Source organism: Recurvomyces mirabilis, assembly GCF_035927965.1.
Source record: "Recurvomyces mirabilis strain CCFEE 5264 chromosome Unknown scaffold_45, whole genome shotgun sequence".
NCBI lineage: Eukaryota > Fungi > Ascomycota > Dothideomycetes > Mycosphaerellales > Teratosphaeriaceae > Recurvomyces > Recurvomyces mirabilis.
In genome coordinates, this window is record NW_027041979.1 from 78,487 (window position 1) to 97,430 (window position 18,944).

The 18,944-nt window shown below is 51.2% G+C and overlaps 8 protein-coding genes across 8 annotated transcripts; 7 read left to right on the forward strand and 1 right to left on the reverse strand.

The window, feature by feature from the left end:
* Positions 1-671: 671 nt before the first annotated feature.
* LTS14_010588 (uncharacterized protein) lies at positions 672-1,476 on the forward strand (the record flags this gene model as incomplete). Its single annotated transcript, XM_064843264.1, has 2 exons — positions 672-896; positions 955-1,476. 2 exons carry the CDS (start codon positions 672-674, stop codon positions 1,474-1,476), a joined length of 747 nt encoding a protein of 248 aa, XP_064689161.1.
* Positions 1,477-1,690: 214 nt separating this feature from the next.
* On the forward strand, positions 1,691-3,089 carry LTS14_010589 (uncharacterized protein; the record flags this gene model as incomplete). The annotated part of the gene is made up of 2 exons (XM_064843265.1): positions 1,691-2,207; positions 2,275-3,089. 2 exons carry the CDS (start codon positions 1,691-1,693, stop codon positions 3,087-3,089), a joined length of 1,332 nt encoding a protein of 443 aa, XP_064689162.1.
* Positions 3,090-3,345: 256 nt separating this feature from the next.
* On the reverse strand, positions 3,346-4,047 carry LTS14_010590 (uncharacterized protein; the record flags this gene model as incomplete). The annotated part of the gene is made up of 1 exon (XM_064843266.1): positions 3,346-4,047. The coding sequence occupies one exon, from the start codon at positions 4,045-4,047 to the stop codon at positions 3,346-3,348; it is 702 nt and encodes a 233-aa protein (XP_064689163.1).
* A 1,693-nt stretch (positions 4,048-5,740) lies between these two features.
* On the forward strand, positions 5,741-6,888 carry LTS14_010591 (uncharacterized protein; the record flags this gene model as incomplete). Its single annotated transcript, XM_064843267.1, has 2 exons — positions 5,741-5,896; positions 5,956-6,888. 2 exons carry the CDS (start codon positions 5,741-5,743, stop codon positions 6,886-6,888), a joined length of 1,089 nt encoding a protein of 362 aa, XP_064689164.1.
* Positions 6,889-8,645: 1,757 nt separating this feature from the next.
* LTS14_010592 (uncharacterized protein) lies at positions 8,646-10,163 on the forward strand (the record flags this gene model as incomplete). The annotated part of the gene is made up of 2 exons (XM_064843268.1): positions 8,646-9,642; positions 9,739-10,163. 2 exons carry the CDS (start codon positions 8,646-8,648, stop codon positions 10,161-10,163), a joined length of 1,422 nt encoding a protein of 473 aa, XP_064689165.1.
* Positions 10,164-11,831: 1,668 nt separating this feature from the next.
* On the forward strand, positions 11,832-12,872 carry LTS14_010593 (uncharacterized protein; the record flags this gene model as incomplete). The annotated part of the gene is made up of 1 exon (XM_064843269.1): positions 11,832-12,872. One exon carries the CDS (start codon positions 11,832-11,834, stop codon positions 12,870-12,872), a length of 1,041 nt encoding a protein of 346 aa, XP_064689166.1.
* Positions 12,873-15,250: 2,378 nt separating this feature from the next.
* On the forward strand, positions 15,251-16,270 carry LTS14_010594 (uncharacterized protein; the record flags this gene model as incomplete). Its single annotated transcript, XM_064843270.1, has 2 exons — positions 15,251-15,502; positions 15,563-16,270. 2 exons carry the CDS (start codon positions 15,251-15,253, stop codon positions 16,268-16,270), a joined length of 960 nt encoding a protein of 319 aa, XP_064689167.1.
* Positions 16,271-17,318: 1,048 nt separating this feature from the next.
* On the forward strand, positions 17,319-18,786 carry LTS14_010595 (uncharacterized protein; the record flags this gene model as incomplete). Its single annotated transcript, XM_064843271.1, has 4 exons — positions 17,319-17,430; positions 17,484-17,985; positions 18,112-18,164; positions 18,215-18,786. 4 exons carry the CDS (start codon positions 17,319-17,321, stop codon positions 18,784-18,786), a joined length of 1,239 nt encoding a protein of 412 aa, XP_064689168.1.
* Between the last annotated feature and the right edge of the window lie 158 nt (positions 18,787-18,944).

Below are 18,944 nucleotides of genomic sequence, written 5' to 3' on the forward strand. Positions count from 1 at the left end.
TCAACCGAATATGGAGATCGGTGGAACAAAGCAGGCCGTTCTCTGCGAAGCTTGTAGAGTTGTTCCAGGAGCTCCAAGACAAATTGTTCGCCCTAATTCAAATCAATTGTCCGCCGATCATTGCTCGTCTGTTCTGTGGAATGTACTGACACCTTCATCTATCGCTGCTAAGGCTTCTTGGACAGAAGGATGTCTACTTCGAGAGGGAGGCATGCCGGGTCTGGTGATGCAAAGGGGTGATAGTGAACTAAGCATACCGCGCCGGTTGAAATAGTACGGGAATGATGCCCGTGCGCAGCGCCAAACTTCAGCGCGGAATTTTAGCGTATAATTGTGCAGCTGGCTGAGCGTCCACGTCGGCGATCGCGTGTGCATGACATATTCCAGTGAACAACATCCAGCCGCACTGAGAAACAGGCTCGATTGGACCCACGTACCATGCAGCTCAACATTTGTCGACATCCAATATATCGCATCAGGGATCCATGACGCAGGGCATGGTGTTATCGATGAGGGCGCCCACAGGAAGACCAGAAGACACTTCGTCGCAGCAACACATACTTCACGGTATATAGTTTGCGGGAGCAGCGGCTCGACAGTCTATTCAGGTTTATTGTTCAATAATTGCATTCCTACTCACAACCGCGATACAAGTTTGGAACACCGCTACAATGACATCCGTATCGAACGGTCATACCCAGACTCCCGAGAATATGTCCGAGTGCGATATGGACTTCATCGGCTTCGGCTCGGATATCGAGGAGCCATCACCGCCGTCGTCCAGCTCAGCGCAGGAATCGCAAGAGTATTGGATGGGAAAGAAGTTGTTCGAGTACCTGATCGCGAAAAGTTTGCTGTCTGACCTCCGACCCAGAGACACAACGGAGCATCTCGACGTGAGTCCACCATGTCTTGTCGATGAATACATATCGATAACATTCATCGATGGAGCAGGTCTTGCACGAAGAGTGCTTGCAGACGTTCCCGTACACTCGCTGCTTAGCTACCATCACAGCAAACGCCATGAGCCAAAGGCGTGCGACGCTTAGTATAGGAGCGCCGTATCAATCCTTGATGCGCTCGATAGGTGCAATGCTGCGCCGAGATGTTAACGGAGGGTTTGATACCATTGTTACAGCGGTGGAGAACTGTTTGACACCGTCAGGCGTACGTTCATCTCGCGAGTCCTCCACGATTACGCAAGCTGCAAGGACCACAAGTCATACGGTCTCCGACGGCAGCCCAGAAGGCGACGTCGACAGCGTGTTTCTATACAATTTGGCGCTGCACGAACACTGTCAGCGCGCTGGTGAGATGATGAGCTGGGATGAGAAACGTGTGCGCGCCCATCCTCCATCCTTTCAAGCGAAAATCAATGTGCAAGGTATGTGGTTCGAGGGCAAAGGATCATCAAAGAAGACAGCTCGTCATCATGCATGCCGTGAAGCATGTATCGCGTTGAATATCGAGCCCTAGGTACAGTCTGTCACACGTACTGCTTCACTCATTTGACAAATGGCACAGTCTCAGATAATGAGGCAGCCGGGAGCGTATAGGTGACTCTCAACTCTCGACGCATGATGTTTGTCCCGCACTCGATCGTGGGTTTTCGTGTATAACACTGGCCCTCCGTGAACTCTGACGGACGGACGTTTAGAGCTACCACGCCTGCACCCCTCTAGTCACGAACATGGACGATCACGGCGCAAATGTCTACGATCATTTCTATCGTTGTCTTACTGTCCAGCATGTTCTACAGCATATCAGAAGAAACGCCGTCACGAACGCGTACATCAGCCGCAGTGAGCAGAAGACCAGAGAACCGCATCTCAAGAAGGAGGAGAACCTTTGGCATATATTTCTTGACAGTCTGAGCATTCTGTGTGATCACAAGACTGGCGGTGAGACCGTTACATCAATTGCAGCGGAACTTGACCATGCAAAGAAGGGCAAGACGACCTTTTGGATTCTCATGAATCGGCAACAATTGGAGAGCAAGTCGACGCTTCGCACCAGTGACCACCTCAAAAATCTCATGAAAAGGCTTCATCTGTCTGCATGTGCCGTGCAAGCAGATGAGCCATCGATGTTCAAATCATTCCACGACTCAGTCTTCAAAGCCAAGGACAGAGTGAACAATTATCGGAAGAAGCTCCAGGGTCGGATTGAGGCACTCGAACGACGGAGGACTGAGCTGTCGTATGAAGGTGAGTTGTCGTCGTTAGACGTTTCTGGAACATAGCGTCTCACTGACTTTTGCGATGTACTGTATAGAAAACCTTCTTGTCGGGGCAATCATTACTCTTATCGATGAGAACAAAACTGTGGAGACTCTTTGCAAGAAAGCCTACGACTTCAGATCGACTGGTTTGATGCGGAAGCTTGTGAAAAGGGCGCGGAAGGACCCGACCGACGAGTGGAAGCACATCGGTCATTTCATCGGCCGCCTAGGAGCTTGGTTCAAAGCATGTCTCTTTCTATTTGAACATGCTTCCGATTTTCTTGACATTCTGTCGAATTATGAGGTGCAACTGGTCCCGAGCGAAGACTGTACGAGGTTTACTTCTCCGCAACCGATGTGGGATCTGGAGCGCTTGCTATCAAAAACACTCCCGACTCACTTCGATGTCTCGAAGGCTCGGCTGGAGCATCTGTTCGGTCAAGACGCTTGGGAAGTCGCCAATTCACGATTAGAGGAGTGCGAGGCAACCGATTGGCGGCTGAAAACGCACGCAGAAGCTTCTATGGCCTATTTCTTCTTTATTGAAGATCCACAATTTGTGAATGACGACCGGTACATCGGTTGTAGCAAGCCATCGTGTATGTGCTGTGAGCTCTATCTGGAGGCTTTGTCCGGGAATTTTGTACAGCGGCCACGTTCTGGTAACGCCTGGATCCAATGGCGTCTTCCAGGCCCGTCGCTCTCCGCCTCCGCTTCGGCAATCGCAACCATGCAGCGAATGGCGGATAGACTGCAGCGGGCCATCGAGATTGAGCTGATCTCCGCGTCAAAAGGTCAAGTGTTCACGCACGACTCGAGCACCAATATCTCAAGTGTTCTGGGACGTTCAAGCATGCATAATCAGTGAAAAAGCCAGCATAGCTTCCAGTGAAGTCAGCCTAGTATGGTTGATAGAGGGCAGTTACGGGACAGACATGTTGACGTATAGCGAAGTGCAGATTGATCCCGAGTGTATCAGACGTTACCAATGTGGCGAAAGACAGTTCCGGGAGCAAAGAAGAGACGCATATTATGGTCAGTCGGACAACGGCATTCACACCAGATGGTGCTTTCGCTTCGTTCTCTACGGACGCTTAATAGCATACTGAAGATCATCTGAGCTACTACTTATGGAGCTGCCTCTCATCTTGACCCTCTATCCACTGCAACACTTCAGCCTCCCGAAAACAACGGACACCTTCGATCTTGACATGATTGGTTTCAAACCCGAGCTTGTAAACCACCATCCCAGGTCCAAACGTGGTCGCATACTTTCGAAACTGCGCCTTGTTTTTCGAAGCGATATATGGACTCGAGCGGAATCCGAAGGTGTTCTTGTACTCGATCCAGTTGCAGGTTTCTCCGCATATCAAACTTGGTCGGGACAACAGCGCATCTGGTGTCAGTCTAACAACATCATCCTGGCCAGCATCCAACGCTGCCCGAGCACGCTCCTTCAGTTGACGCTCTCGGAGCAGATCGATATTTGCGCCAGACAGGCGGTCGATGAAGCTTGCCTCTGCTGCTTCGGCTTTTCTGGCTTGATCGCTAGCCTTCTCTCGCCGTAATCTTATTCCCTCGGGTGTGCTGTCAGGGGGCAGTAGACGGAGTGCAGCCTCCAAGATAGCTGACACGATATCATGGTCCAGCGTTGTCCGTGTCCGCGCAATGATTACCGAAGGTGTTGGCTGACTGAAGCGTAAGTTGCAGGCCATACTGAATACTGGTGTGACCAAAGTCCTGGAGACGCCGTTGTACGGGCGCTGGTCGGCGATAACTGTATTGAATGTGGCTGCGTTCTCGGGCACTCCAGCTTCAACCAACATCGCAGCTTCCGTATGCGATTCGAGGGAGTGGCGGTTCAAGTCATGCAGAGATGAGAAGCCATTTCTGCATTGTCGACAATCTGCATGACGACTCGAGGACTTCAGATGCTGATTCATCGACATCAGGCTGCCGAAATGCCGCTGACAAGCAGGACATTGAGGCATGTCGCAGAATTTTGCCTCCAGAACAGTGCCTATTGGGTTCAAGTGATCAGAGCGAAAGATAATCTTAACTTGGTGGTTCGCTCATCATTTTGTAGACCGTCAAAGTCGAATCTGGTCGGACAACGGAAGCATGCCTCATGTCACACGACCACCCCAAGGCCCAAGGTTTAACATCGGGAAGGCTCGGTGTCGAAGTCTATGTTTTGCATGAGAAGCTGTTCTTTTCACCCGCCTGTGCACACCTATGGCACTTCAAGTTTCACAGAGACCGCTCCTATTCGATATCAACCAAGTCTAGTCACCATTCCGCGCGGAACTTTAGTACTAAAGCTTGCGTAGTCCCGACGCCCTTGCAGCAGTAACGATCTCCAAGTATCTCTATGACCCAGTTAGGGATAGAATGAAACTGAGCGAGGAATAGACCTGGCTCCATAACGCGAAGTCAGAGCGATATGTCTTGGTCGAGCTCCAGCTAGGGAAATGTTGAGCGGTCTGCATACACATCCTCGTTGCTATACCCTTCTCCCTGCTCATTGATCTCTGCTCCAGCATCGATCAGTATCTGCACTACCTTCTCGTGGCCTTCGGCGCATGCCGTCTGCAGCGCACTGCCGTACTCTCCTCCCTTTGATAGAGCTCTTGTGCAATCGGAATGCAAAGTGGATGCAACACACCATCACATCGTGAAACATGGATCACATGTATGGGAGCCGTCCACTCGGAAAGTGTCCAGACACACCACTTCGAGGAACTACCGATAGCATCCTCATACATGTGTGGGCAGTGGGTAGAATGGGTCCAATACGCCTGGGTGCACAATCTATCCATGCATGTCGGTGCTCATCGAACATAGCAGCCGAGAAGCTTGCATACCACTACAGATTCGGGTAGTTGAGTGCCGAAATGCCGACTGGCTGTTGTTGGAACAATAACGAGTCGGAGAACATGTGATGCAACGACCTGCACCACAGACACGGGTCCAACTAGATGTGCACAGCACACCGGATCTGTTGCAGACAATGAACACTGGTATAGGATGAGATGTCGCCCTACGAGACAGCTTATCACACGGGACGGTTCAAGTAAAGCCTGCACCATGGGATGATGTGCCACTTCATGCACGTACTATCTGTTGCGAAAGGGTTCAGCTATTGATGCGCGAACATTGACGTGCTGAATGTCCCAGTGCCCAGCACTACACAGGGATTTGCAGGAAAGTATCGAGAGCTGGAAGATTGTTCGATCGCGATCATAATTTCCCCTGGACTGCAGTCTTCGTGGTGCTGAGCTGCCACGTGGCAGACAGCTGCGAAGTATCGACCCTGCATGGCCAAGCGACAGGTCTGATAGCTGGACGCATTCCACGCTCACGGGTCGTTGCAGCTTGTCCGAAATGTGCTCAAGTGAGGTGTCAACTTTGCTTTTATAGGAAGATACCCCAGGCTCTCTGAATACTCCATAAGAAGTTCGACGGCGTTAGTGTTGTTCTTCTCTGTGATCACTTCTTATTATAGACAAAACTACCATCATGTCACACGATACGGACAAGTCAACAAAGTCGAGCATTATGAGTTCCGCAACGGAGATGCAGGCATGTGCGGTATACTCACCGAACAAGGCTATACAAGCGTTCTTGTTGGCGGCAAGTCCAATATTCCGGGAACTACAAGATCTTCGAACTCGGGTTGGCAAACAACAATCTAGATAAGAAGGCTTGTGTAAGATAGCTGACCATGTTGACAGGGCTGGGAGAGTCCAGTTGGGGACCGCTTCTTTGCGGAACAAAGACAGGTTGCAGACAATGCGAGTGGACGCACGGCTGAGGTTTTCTACAAGATGATGAAGAAGATCGCAAGAGAAATGGATCGTGACACAGGTGTCTTCGGATTGCACTGGTCATTCAGAAACCCACGGAGAATCCTCGATATGTGTATGGCGCCAGGAGGCTATCTTGCAGTAGCATTAGAACGGCATCCTGGGGCTTCGGCGTTGGCTTTCAGTCTTCCCACTTCTGAGGGCGGACATAAGGTTCTGTTGCCAGAGTCACTCGGAGTCCAGATCCGATACCTGGACATCACGATGCTCGCAGTCGATATGGGCGTGGATCACATCCCTGAGGATCATCCAGACAAAGGCAAATTCGAATTGCAGAAGGTTCTGCCTCCTATTTCTTCTGATCTAATCTTCTGCGATGGCCAAGTGCTGAGAACGCATCAACGCGCGAAGTATCGAGAACGTCGGGAGGCTGCAAGGCTGACGTCGAGCCAGCTTGCATTGGGTCTACAGCATATTGAACCTGGCGGCACGATGGTCATACTGCTTCACAAGGCCGAAGCGTGGCCTACATTGAATCTGATCTACCAATTCAGCAAGTTTGCTACATTAAAGCTATTTAAGCCAGTCAGCTTCCACGCTAAGCGGTCGTCATTCTATCTAATCGCATCGGACGTGCGACCTGATCTCACAGACGCAAGACAAGCTGTTGAAACCTGGAAAACACTGTGGAATGTAGCAACTTTTGGTACAGAAGCTGCCTACACTGCTCTGAGCACGCCCAAAGAGGAGGAAGTGCACTACTTACTCAATGCGTTCGGACATGTTTTTATATCACTAGCGCAGGATATATGGGCTACGCAAGCTCGCGCATTAGCAAGGGCACCATTCATGCAAGCGTAGTCAGGCAGTGCCTATTTCGACAACTAATGGAGTTTCTGACGTTTCCTATCATTTCACTAATCTATGATGCTCAACCAGCCCATTGCGACTTGTGACCCTGATTCGAAGCCACAGTAGACATGCTGCAGTCAGACCTTGCAAGTGTGACGCTCCACAGCCCCTTGAGAAGAGACTGAAGGAGACCCACTTCGTATGAGTCGATTAGATTTCCGCACCAAGTAAAGTTTGCCGAGATTCAGTCGAAGCCGCCGTCGTGGACAGAGGCAGCTTTCCGACTAAACGTCAACGGAAACCACGCGTCGCTACCTCAAATGCGACCCATGCTAGCGATTCGTTTGGTCTGATCACCAAAGGGTATGAGTACGGCTGATAGCTCACTCGATGACATGTTGCCAAATAAGGTTGGTCATGCCAGGATACAGATTTAAAGGTCTGGAGGTAGGTAGTGCGTGACAGCTGCGCTTCACTCTTTTCTTCCATCTTTACCAAGCACATGTATTGTCCAAGGTGATCTGGACCACCTTTCGAACACGATGCCAACACTGAGAAGCCTCAAAGCTTGGTCGATGTATCCTGCTCTTCATTCGGAGGTACAAGCCCAGCTCGAAGGCGATGGATTGTCTTTCAAGTTCCACGAAAGCGATTGTTCTGCAACTTGCATTGAGGAATACGACACGAACGTTATGGGCCAATTCCGGTGCAGGAACAGCGCATGCACCTCGAATGGCTGGTCAAGCAGGAAGATTGCCATTACGATCCGCCTTTATGCTCGAGACGAGTACAACGCCAGGATATACCACCAACGATGCCAGGTCTGCCGCTTCATCAGTCGACCAAAGCTGGATCATTCTTATGCGGAAAGAGTCGCGTATAGGCTGAGAAAATGGAGTGGCATTTGTCCGGAATAAAGATAGACCGCATTACCGAGAGCTGTGCGAAGGGGTGTAAGAATGGACACTGCAGCGAGGGTTTTGTGTTGTAGCCTTAAAACTTCGTTATACAGACCGGACAGTAGCCTTCAACGGTACATACTTGGATATCATCTTTGGCAGCATCGCATGACCTTCGCCCTGTTACTCAGGTGCATATTCTCATCGCCTGAAACTCACCACGAGGAGGCTTGCCGCGCTGTTGATAAATACGAACGTCCATTTTGGAACCACGCTAAATGAGCCTACGTGAATTTAGCGCGGGAGCTAAAGCTTGCATGTGCTGTGATCTTCCAGAATATATAGTTGTAGTCTGTGGTGTGGTGGTGAGTTTCAACAGAAGTCTGTGACAGGAGAAGGGTTTTACAGCTCTCTCCTGGTGTCACACAAATTTAAAATAGACTGGGACATTCTGGGTTCACATTGAAGACAACAAAGACTTTAAGAGGACGGAGCATTCGAATGGTCCCTGTGCAATGCTGTCTCGCCACCAGAGATTGCCCTTTCCCAGCTCCCAGCCCTGCATGATCGTGCAGCTCGCGCCTATCAAGTTTATGATCCTCCATGGCCAGTGAGAGACACAGTTCACCGCCCGTGGGGGCACGGTGGATACTCCTTCATTTGCTCATGTTACCGCTGGATTCTACTTTGGCGATTCAGTATACTCATAGAGCTCCTCACAAATCTGAATGATCTAGCGAAGCAGAGAAATTCCTGCCTCGTTCCTGGCTATGACATCAAGATCTACTTATAATCCCTTCTTCTGCTACTGTGTCGACTGCACACCAACAGCTCGAAGGACACACTCACAAGCGCCATCGGTCCACCATGGCATTGTGGGAAGGTGCTTTCACGGATATGGATCCTATCACCCTCAGCACCATCATCCAGATTCAGCTCCAGGACAGCCAAGAGCTTGCAACCAAGACCAAGGGCAAGCAGCGTGAAGATACTGTCAACGACGGAGAGCTAGCTTTTCAGATGTATGTAGAAGAGCTGACAAACATCGGCTCGATGCTGAGTGATCGAAAGATGGCTCAGAGCTTGACCACTGCAGTCTTGCTCGACGGCCACTTGATCCAGCGAGAGCATGAGCTGGAGGATCAGGTACTCCGGGATCGTCAATTCGCTCGCAGCATCCAAGGAGACGAGACACTGGTCAATCCCATCAGCAAGCCAAGGTATCAGGAGGAGCACCATGAGTGGGTCAACGACGAGTATCTTCCGAAGCTCGCTCCGATATACATGCGGGAGCCCGTTACGCCGTCTGGTACCACGCCACCTCCGCTGACCTTCGACTCCGATTCTGATGGCACGATTGTAGAATCTTCGCAATGGGCAGCGACACGGGAGAAGAAACGGCAGCCGAAGAAAGGACATTGCATTGCTTGTGGAGAGGATATGGACTTCTTCGACGTAGCGCGTGTGCCATGCGATCATGAGTACTGCAGACCCTGCATTGGCCAACTCTTCGAGCTTTCCATCACAGACGAATCACTCTTTCCGCCACGTTGCGACGGCAAGGAGATTCCTCTAGCGCAAGTCCGCCTCTGGTTACCAAGTGACCTTGCCATGCGCTTTGAGAGCAAGTATGCGGAACTCAGCACGAAGAACAGAACATACTGCCACGATCCTCGTTGCAACCAGTGGATAGACCAGGCTTACGTTGACCATGATACTGATGTCGGCACCTGCACTGCATGTAAGAAGACGACTTGCATAATTTGTAAAGGCTTCTCACACACCGGAGACTGTCCGGACGACTCTGCATTGCAACAGCTTGTCGACACAGCGAACATGCACCAGTGGCAGCGCTGCTACCAGTGTAAGCGGTTCGTGGAGCTTGATACAGGCTGCAACCATATGAGGTACATTTGCCTGTGAGTCAAAGCCAAGATTGAAGTACTAATTTTTGGTGCAGTTGCCGATGTGGTGCTCATTTCTGCTACGTCTGCGGTGAGAGGTGGAAGACCTGTCGCTGCGACCAGTGGGAAGAGCGGCGCTTGTACGATAGAGCGGCTCAGATCGTCGATCGTGACAACGCAAATCCGAGACGACGTCTATTTCAGCCCGAACGTGTTCCTCACGACCAGCCTAACCTCCGTTGCCTTTCGACGGCTTCAAGCGAGAGTACTGCTGCAGGGCCAGCCACACTTCGAGGGCGTGCACATGAAGCGGTTAGTCGAGCGACTTCAGAGTGGGAATCGGATTTCACAGATCATTCAGAATGGGAGGAGGACTGGTCAGATCACGACCTACCTGTGCCCGCTCCCCGCACGCCTTCGGTTCCGTCGTCACTGCCGGCCGTTCAAACTACTGATCCAGAAGCTACGAGACTCGCAATGAAATTCCGAGATGAGCGAATTGCACAGGCTGTCGAGCATCTTCGCACGAACCACGAATGTGACCACGATAAGTGGCGCTGGGTCAGAGGCGGTCATCGATGTGAGGAGTGCCATGACTTCCTTCGTGAATACATCTTCGAGTGTCGCCAGTGCCAATTGCAGGCTTGCAATAGGTGCAGGAGGAACAGGCTGTAGGGCAAGTCGAGGGCTGGGACAGATCTGGTTTCATTGGTAGAACGCCGCGACCAGTGATAGCTGACAAACGGGTCAGATTTCATGCATGTGGAGTTCTGCATACCAGTAAAAGGGTTGACCGCGCATGTTGTAGGCATATCAGTCTCTGTGATCAGCAAATCCTGTGTAGTCCTGGCTCAACACACATGAGCTCCGCTCCGCCTGCAACCACTGAGCCAGGCCGCCATGTGTTGTATCACAGCACGCACAGCAATATGAACACTGTGCATGGCCTGCCGTTCTGCAGCGTTGACAGGTCTGTCACATGATATGGGTGTTCCGGCATTCCAATGATATAGGCTAGACTTCCGCTGAGCCAATGTTAGTCTTGTAGCGGATTGTACTAGTCTGGGATGTGGCTCTCAGGCACGCTGATGCCGAATATCGCCTTTGTGGTAAAGTCTTGCAGACAAGACAACATAATGCAATGTGTATATTTAGAGTTCACACTAAGTTGCCTTGCGATGAATTAGCGCGAGCGTGTGTGGTTGGTCGGTAGCTACACCTCTTGTCAGAAATCCAGGGACGTGCGATATATTCTGGACCGGTGAGGGGATTGCCCAGTCATGCCTCATTGAGTCCTCTGAGTGCTGCACTGCAACCTGATCATATGGAAGCCGTCCACTCGGAAAGCGTCCAGACACACCACCTCGAGGATCTTCCGATAGCATCCTCACACACGTGTTGGCTGTGGGTAGAATGGGTCCAGTAATTGCTGCGTTAATCCACTGCAGAAGCACCTGTGAGACCACTATGCATCACCGCCTGCCATACTTACGTGTGGCTGGATGAGATCGCTTGTGGAGTATGTCGCTGTTGTCAATCACGTAGGGCACTGGAGAGTCTGGTCGACAATAATAAATGTGCTGGCAACTTTCGTTCTTTAAAGAAACCACGGACAAGGGAGTACATCATGTCGTTTAAAGCGAGACCTGCGGACGCTTCGGATGCGATAACAACTATAGGTGGGAGGCTGAAAGCTCTGTTGTTGAGGCCGTGACGTGATTGGCTCCAGAAGCTGCATGGTAGGCCTCAGACTGACGCTCTGCGCCAAGCTTCGACCAACACCGTCAACACACCACAACTACCAGGCTCTGCTGGCAAGACATGCAAGTCGAGCAGCTCGATGTGCATGATTCGGCATGGAGGGATGCTGTAAAGCTTTGGACAAAGCGTCGTTCAGGTGTAACCATTGGTTCCGGCCTACAGCGACCGTGGTGCTGCCAGTCAGATGAGATCGAGGATACGCAGTAAGGGTGACACGATCGGCTGTATGTCGTATGGTGATCATATATTGCAGTATGGATGAACCATGACAGTGTCACATCGCTCGAACGATAAGCGCTTATGGTGTGGTGGTCAGAGCTCCATATCGTCCATATATTGGAGTATGGGAAACCGCACAAGAGCAGTTTCTGTTAAACCTCACGCAAGAATGGAGGCACAGATGATCGATTCGTCGTTGTCACTCAAAACCTTTATCGACGACCTGCCGGACTGCAAAAGTGCTGAGCCCAGCCTCTACATTGACCTGGAGGGCAATAATCTTTCCAGGAACGGTACCCTCTCCCTGATCACGATCCTCGTCGAACCGAAGCACACCGTCCACCTCGTTGACGTGACTGGGCTGGGCAAAGATGCATTCGATACCGCGGGCTCTAACAAGCGGACGCTGCGGCAGATACTCGAATCCCCCGAAATAGTCAAGGTCTTCTTCGACATACGGAACGACTCAGATGCCTTGTTCGGTCTTTTTAATGTACGCGTTCAAGGGATCGAGGACGTGCAGCTGATGGAGCTTGCATCCCGCAGTTTCTCGAAGCGACATATCAATGGTCTAGCCAAGTGTATCGAACGGGACAGTACCCTATCTTTCAAAGACAAGTGTGAGTGGAAGGATGGCAAAGAGAGGGGGAAGAGGTTGTTCGATCCCAAGCTCGGTGGTGGCTACGCTGTATTCGATGAGCGTCCATTGTCTGCAGAGATCAAGACGTACTGCGTCCAGGACGTGCTTCACATGCCAGCCCTACGTGAGCTCTATCGAGCGAAGCTGTGTGACGCATGGTGGAGGAGGATCGAGGATGAGACTTCCGCGAGGGTCAGACTCTCACAGGGCAGAAGCTTCAACGGACAAGGGATGCACATGGCTGAGGGTCCAAGAAGCTGGCAACATTGGAGGCCTAGCGCGGTAGAGAAGCAGTCACGCGTCCTGCTAACAATTCGCCCAGACTCTGTGGCATCACCGGCTGTCGCGGTCACAAGGGCAGAGTCGGGCCTGGATCGCGGCGTGGGAGAGCGTGAAGTAGATCTGTCCGAGATCATGAGCGTTTTGGCCATCGGGAGTAGACGACGTGGTCTTGGGTACTCGGCTCGAGACAGGTCAAGCTTCGACTATGAACATGAGAGAGACGATGAAGCTAGGGACTTCACTGCCTGCGACTCGGAGTGTGGGTACTGCGGGAGCTGTGACTATTGAGAATGTCGACTTCTAGGATAAATTCGTGGCAGCTTAGGATACGCAAGTGTGTTTTCCGTCAGATCTTATGTGTAATCGTTGGAATAACTAGAGCGGCTGTAGAACTTGATCAAACGAATGGGAGAGCGGGCATCAAAACACAAGGGTGACCGCGGGTGAGACCGCCCGGCCGCACATTAACGATCCTCCCCACAAAACACTGCACAAACTTCCACTATGTCGCAAGCACACATTTCTGCTTCCCACCCACTTTGTCGCAATACTGCTTCACGGGGAGTTTGTCAATATGGCAAATTCTATCATTTCTCGCACGACCATATCGAGCAGTCGTCTCGATCACCGCCTCGGGAGAGCTGCGCCTCGCTGCATTATTCCTGGTACACGCACCTACTGCCAGTGCTCTCAAAGACATTCACATGATGCGCTTCTTATGTGTCATGAAATAAAGTGATGTGCATGCGGTCAATGTGGGGTCTGATTGATAGCAGGATTAGACGTCTGTCGTACTATCAAGGTTTATCGGTATGGTTGTAATAATACAATAGCCGCGTCAGACTCCAGCAGTCTTATGCTTCACTTGATGCAAGATACTGCGCAAGAGGGTGTGATTCTCTTGGGACGTGCATGCGTGCCGCGGACCGGTGAGAATATTCTCCAATTACGAGACATGGTGCCGTAAGCTCTCAGCCATCACATCAGTACAGGTTTGCATGCAGAAAGAATCCATCCGCGAGGCTTGCAGGTACATGACCTCCACCAACAGCCCAAAATTTCTACCTGATCACAGGAAAATTGCAACCGGCTGTATCGGTGATTCACCAACAGACGTTATATATCGACCAACTACACATTTGCATAAGAATAGAGTTCCCTAACCATGCACTGCTTTATGATACATATGGCAGAAAGAAAAGAACACGATCGAAGTTGTGTCACTCCGCGTACATAATCTCGGCATAGGAGGATGGATAGGGTCGGGCCGTGGTGGCTCTGTCGACGCACCACTTGTGTGACACATTATGCACGCGGGGTGGCAGCGGAGAGCACTGAATTATTCACCGGTCCAAGCTACTAACAGATGGGGGCGTAGTACGTGGTCAACCCTTATCTTATCAACCGGTCCCTATTGTCGTTACATGGAGCTTGTGGCGATTAGGCATATTCTTCGAGCCAATCATGATTGGGATTCCTTATGTGGCCATCCTGAGCTAGTGAAGTGAGCACGTTTCCGGTCTTGGAAACGCGTCACAGAGATGAAGGCAGTGTTCCAAGAAGGAGAACATCTTATATAGCTAAGTGACTCATCCAGTCACTCCTACGATCATGAGACAGAAGTCAACACAACAAATATGCCATATCATTACACGTCGTTGTCGCGGTCCAATAGCATTCGCCTTCTTGAGTTAAGCCGGCGCTGTCCATCGAGAAGCCACATCTCAGGCCGTTTGATTAGTGCAAGATTAGACCACAGTCCCAATTATCAAGCACTTTCATACGTATGGGGCGATCACTTAGAGACCTGTAGCATAGTAGTGGACGGGATGCCGATTTCAGTCACAGCTTCCCTTTATACAGCTCTATTCGCGTTGTCGTCAAAAACGCATAAGATACGACTCTGGGTAGATCAAATCTGCATCGACCAGAACTCGTTTGCGGTCTCGGCCTCCTGGCCCTCTTGCATTTCGAGACTATTGTGAGGGCACGAATACTGCTCGAAAGGGTATCGCGGACCTTACGAACATCCTCTGCCTCTGACAGAGCACATACTGCAATTGTCCTCTGTACGTTTCTTAGAAGTCTCTTGTGGCCCAACTCATAGTCGTTACAATCTCAACCAAGTGATTGTCTCTCGTGGGTAGATCAGTAGTAGGTTGATACTCTACCGCTGTCAAGGGTCAGCTTGACTTCGATATCTTTCTTTCCGTTCTATTGTCGCTCTAGAGCCTCCTAATACTTTCTCAAAGCTAGTGAGTCCCGCTCCGAATTGATTTGTATGCGGTCTTATACGTCTGCAAGCTCTAGACAATCAGTTCACAGCTATACTAGCTCTTTACACATTCATCTCAAATGAAGTAGGTAATAGTTGTGACCTCACTGTAGCTAGCTTTAGTAATTAGTCGGATTACCAATGTGCTTTGCGAGAAATGGGGCCTCGGGGGCTCGGGCCCAAGTGCTTACTATTGTTAGGGCTTATTTCGAAGGCTTGAAAGGCCGAACAGGCCTAATTTCGTTACATTCTTGGTAATCATAAACGAGGCAGTCCCGGATATATACGATTCCGAGATCCGATATAGTTTCGAACGGCATCGCAATGAATATATATACAAGTAGAGATCCAGGCAGTATCTCCACTATTCACCAGACAATACCTGAAGACAATGACGATATCACACGACCTGAGCGCACCCTTGATCGTAGTCGTTGGTGCAACTGGTACACAAGGCGGTAGTGTCATCAACAACCTCGATGCCTCTGACAAGCAATACCGTATGAGGGGCCTCACAAGAGATATTTCCAAGACTAGCGCCAAAAAGCTAGCCGAGAGGAGAGTGGAGATGGTGTCTTGCGACATTCGCGTCGGCGAGGAGGAGCGAGTACAGAAAGTCTTCCAGGGTGCTACGTACATTTTCGTAAGCGATTCGTCCCTTGCCTGCTTCCTGTGAGCGCTAGAGTCCTAATCGTCAGCAAAGGCAGTCACCAATTACTGGGAGCACGTGGACAAAGCTCGCGAAATTGCCGAGGGAAAGCTAATGGTTGATGCCGCCAAAACCGTTGGCGTCGAACTTTTCATCTGGTCCTCTGAGCCCTCTGTGACCAAGGCTTCAAAAGGCACAGTCACTAAGGTGTCACACTTTGACTCAAAGGCTGAGGTGAGCGAATATGCACGCTCAGCAGGCATTCGCGTGGTTGATGTCCACGTTGGCGGTTACATGAACAACTTCACGACATTTTCGAAACCTCGTCCCGCAGGTGACGGATCCTACATGATCGCGAGCACGTGGAATCCAACAGCCCGAATGCCATTGATTGACACCTTTCACGACGCTGGACTCTTTGTGCGACAGGCCATTGAGTCCGAAGAGTTTAACAGTGGTGATGGCCGCGTTATTGGTGCCTATGGCGAATGGGTAAGCATTGAGGATCAAATGGAAATCTTGACCGAAGCCACTGGAAAAAGAATTCGATATCTCCAACTCACTGACGAGCAGATGGCAGCGGGGATGAAGGAGGAAGGCATGCCTCAGCACGTCATTGACGACATGCTCGGAATGTTCCGTTTTCATGACGGTATATGGGAGGACACCTACCTCCACAGCAATCGAGGCACCCTTGCTAGGGCGCCACGAACATTCAAGGAGTACTGTGAATTGGAGCATTGGGACGGCGTATTCACGTGACCGGACAGACTCTGCTATAGAACAACGGAAAGACTGTTTCTAATGTATTATGACCACATGCGGCCACCAGCCACCGTCGTTCCGTCTCGCTCACTAGATATAGAAGAAAAAGAGCCGCTTCTGTAGTCACGATGCCTACTATCCCTTGAGTCGATCGTGCTCTTTATTCTAACTACTGGCTAGGGAGGTACGGCAGGACACGCTTTCCGCTACGGACAGGAGACCAATACGGAGAAGATGACAAACACGAGCGGCCTGGCTAGGTTTGTGACTAGTTGCCGCCGTACGACGAGGCGGAACACTCGCTTCAGGAAGTAGTGAAGTTGTCGACAGAAGCGTCGGGGCAGAACAGCCGCAAAACGCGGTCAGCTATGAGCGAACTAGGCGACGTGTTAACGAGGAGTGGCAAATATCAGGATGCTGAAGATATGCACCGGAACTCATTGGCGGGCTGCCGCATCTCAGAACGTCCTTGGAGGCGCAGCGCGTGCGGTATATGCCAACCGCCGAGCCACAAGGCACTTTCAATGCCGCATATGGGAGATCTGCTACTGCCAGTAGCGTTACGCCGACACGTAGAGGCTCGTTGCTGGGCCCGAGTGGAGGGACGCCAAGCCATTCGCCGGGCGCACCCCAACCACTACAAGTGGAGGAGATTGCGGATGCAACCCCTGCTAGTTGCCGAAGGAAGATCTACCAGTAAGAGCGCGAATCTGTCAGTGCTCAAGTTGACATTGACTCCGCGCGTCTGACGGGGGTTCCATCCGTACTTCCCTCCAGTCCGTAGCAGATCTGTGGCATCTCACCATACCCGGCGATGTTACCTCCGTGCCTGAAGAAGCGTCTCAGTTCTATGTGCATCATCACTCTCGTGAAATGCTCATGGAGCATTCGGCCCCCCGCCATATGTCACAACTAGACCACGCTAGGGCCCCTTAAGACTGCATCCTTTCCTCGCTAGGCCCAAGCTTTGGCTATCTCTAAAGCCCCTCCACTCACCATCCACAAGAAGCAGGCAAGCGCGACGTCCGCTTGCTTTCCATACGACATGTCTGCCACTCTTCTTTTGCTTGCTGCTCTCCCAAGTGCACTGGGTCTTGCCCGCCCTGATAGTGTGGGAACGCTTCCTGCGCTGGGTTGGAACAGCTGGAACGCATACTGTACGTGACAAATCCGCTGAAGCTTTCAGTTGCGCGGCGCTGAGAAATTTTAGTCTGTGATGTCAACGAAACGAAACTCCTCAGTGCCGCTAATCTCATCGTTTCACTGGGCCTCAAGGACGCAGGCTACGAATATGTGAACATCGACGATTGCTGGAGTATCAAGGACCGCCGCGACGAAACAACGCAACAGATCATCCCAGACCCAAACAAGTTTCCTAACGGTATCATTGGAGTCGCATCGGAGATCCACAACCTCGGTCTTAAAACCGGCATCTACTCCAGTGCTGGTACAAAGACCTGCGCGGGCTATCCTGCATCCATTGGTTATGAATCCATTGATGCTGCCACATTTGCCGGCTGGGGGATTGATTACCTCAAGTACGACAACTGCTATGTGCCGGGCAATTGGTCCGACGCAAGTGCTTCCGGCGACAACTATGATTACAGCACCTCGAATACAGCAGAACGTTACCGTATCATGAGGGACGCTCTTGTTGCTCAGAACCGTACCATCCTGTACTCCTTGTGTGAGTGGGGTCAGGCGAATGTCTGGTCAGTTGTCTCACCGAGCTCACTCTTCTGAGAGAAGTGCAAAACATGTTGTCCTGAGTGCTAAGCCTCTAGACCACAGCTCAACGCTTGTTTGGAAGAGCCTGAAACGCTGCTGACCTTGTTTAGGACGTGGGGCAACGAGACCGGCAACTCGTGGAGAACTACCGGCGACATTACCCGTGAGTTACTCGAAGCGTTGTGTTGGGCTTGTTGCGCTGACTGTTCCTAGCCGATTGGGACAGCGTAATGTCGATCCTCAACGAGCAGACCTTCATATCAAACTACACGGACTTCACCGGCCACAATGATCCTGACATGCTTGAAGTCGGCAACGGCAATCTCACCCTCACTGAAACGCGCAGTCATTTCGCCATGTGGGCTCTTATGAAGGCACCGCTCATTATTGGTACCGACTTGGATAAACTCAGCCAGGAGAACCTCGACATTCTGCTTAACATGTACTTGCTCGCTTTCAATCAGGATCCAATCTACGGTGCTCCAGCAGAACCCTACAAATGGGGTGTGAACGCCGATCAGACATACAACCGCACGAACCCGGCCGAGTTCTGGTCGGGGGCCTCTTCCAACGGAACGATAGTCGCCATGCTGAATACACTTGAGTCCACCCGCACGATGCGTGCCGACTTCAGCGAGATCCCTGGACTTGACGCTGACGGTCAATACAAGATGATGGACACTTGGACTGGTGAGAGCGCAGGTTGCGTTGAAGGTGGCCTCGACGCGCAAGTGGAGAGTCACGACACGGCAGTCTACTTGATTCAAGAGGATTGCGAGTGCTGAACGTAGGCACGCTCACGGCTTCAGGCTCTGGAGATGGTGGAACTCATTGGCGCCCCAGTATGAATGACTTTCGATGAACGACGGCCAGCAGCAAGATGTCTTGTGACTTTAGATAATACTGCAGGTTTGCGCCGTTCGGATAGGGTGGCCAGGACGCA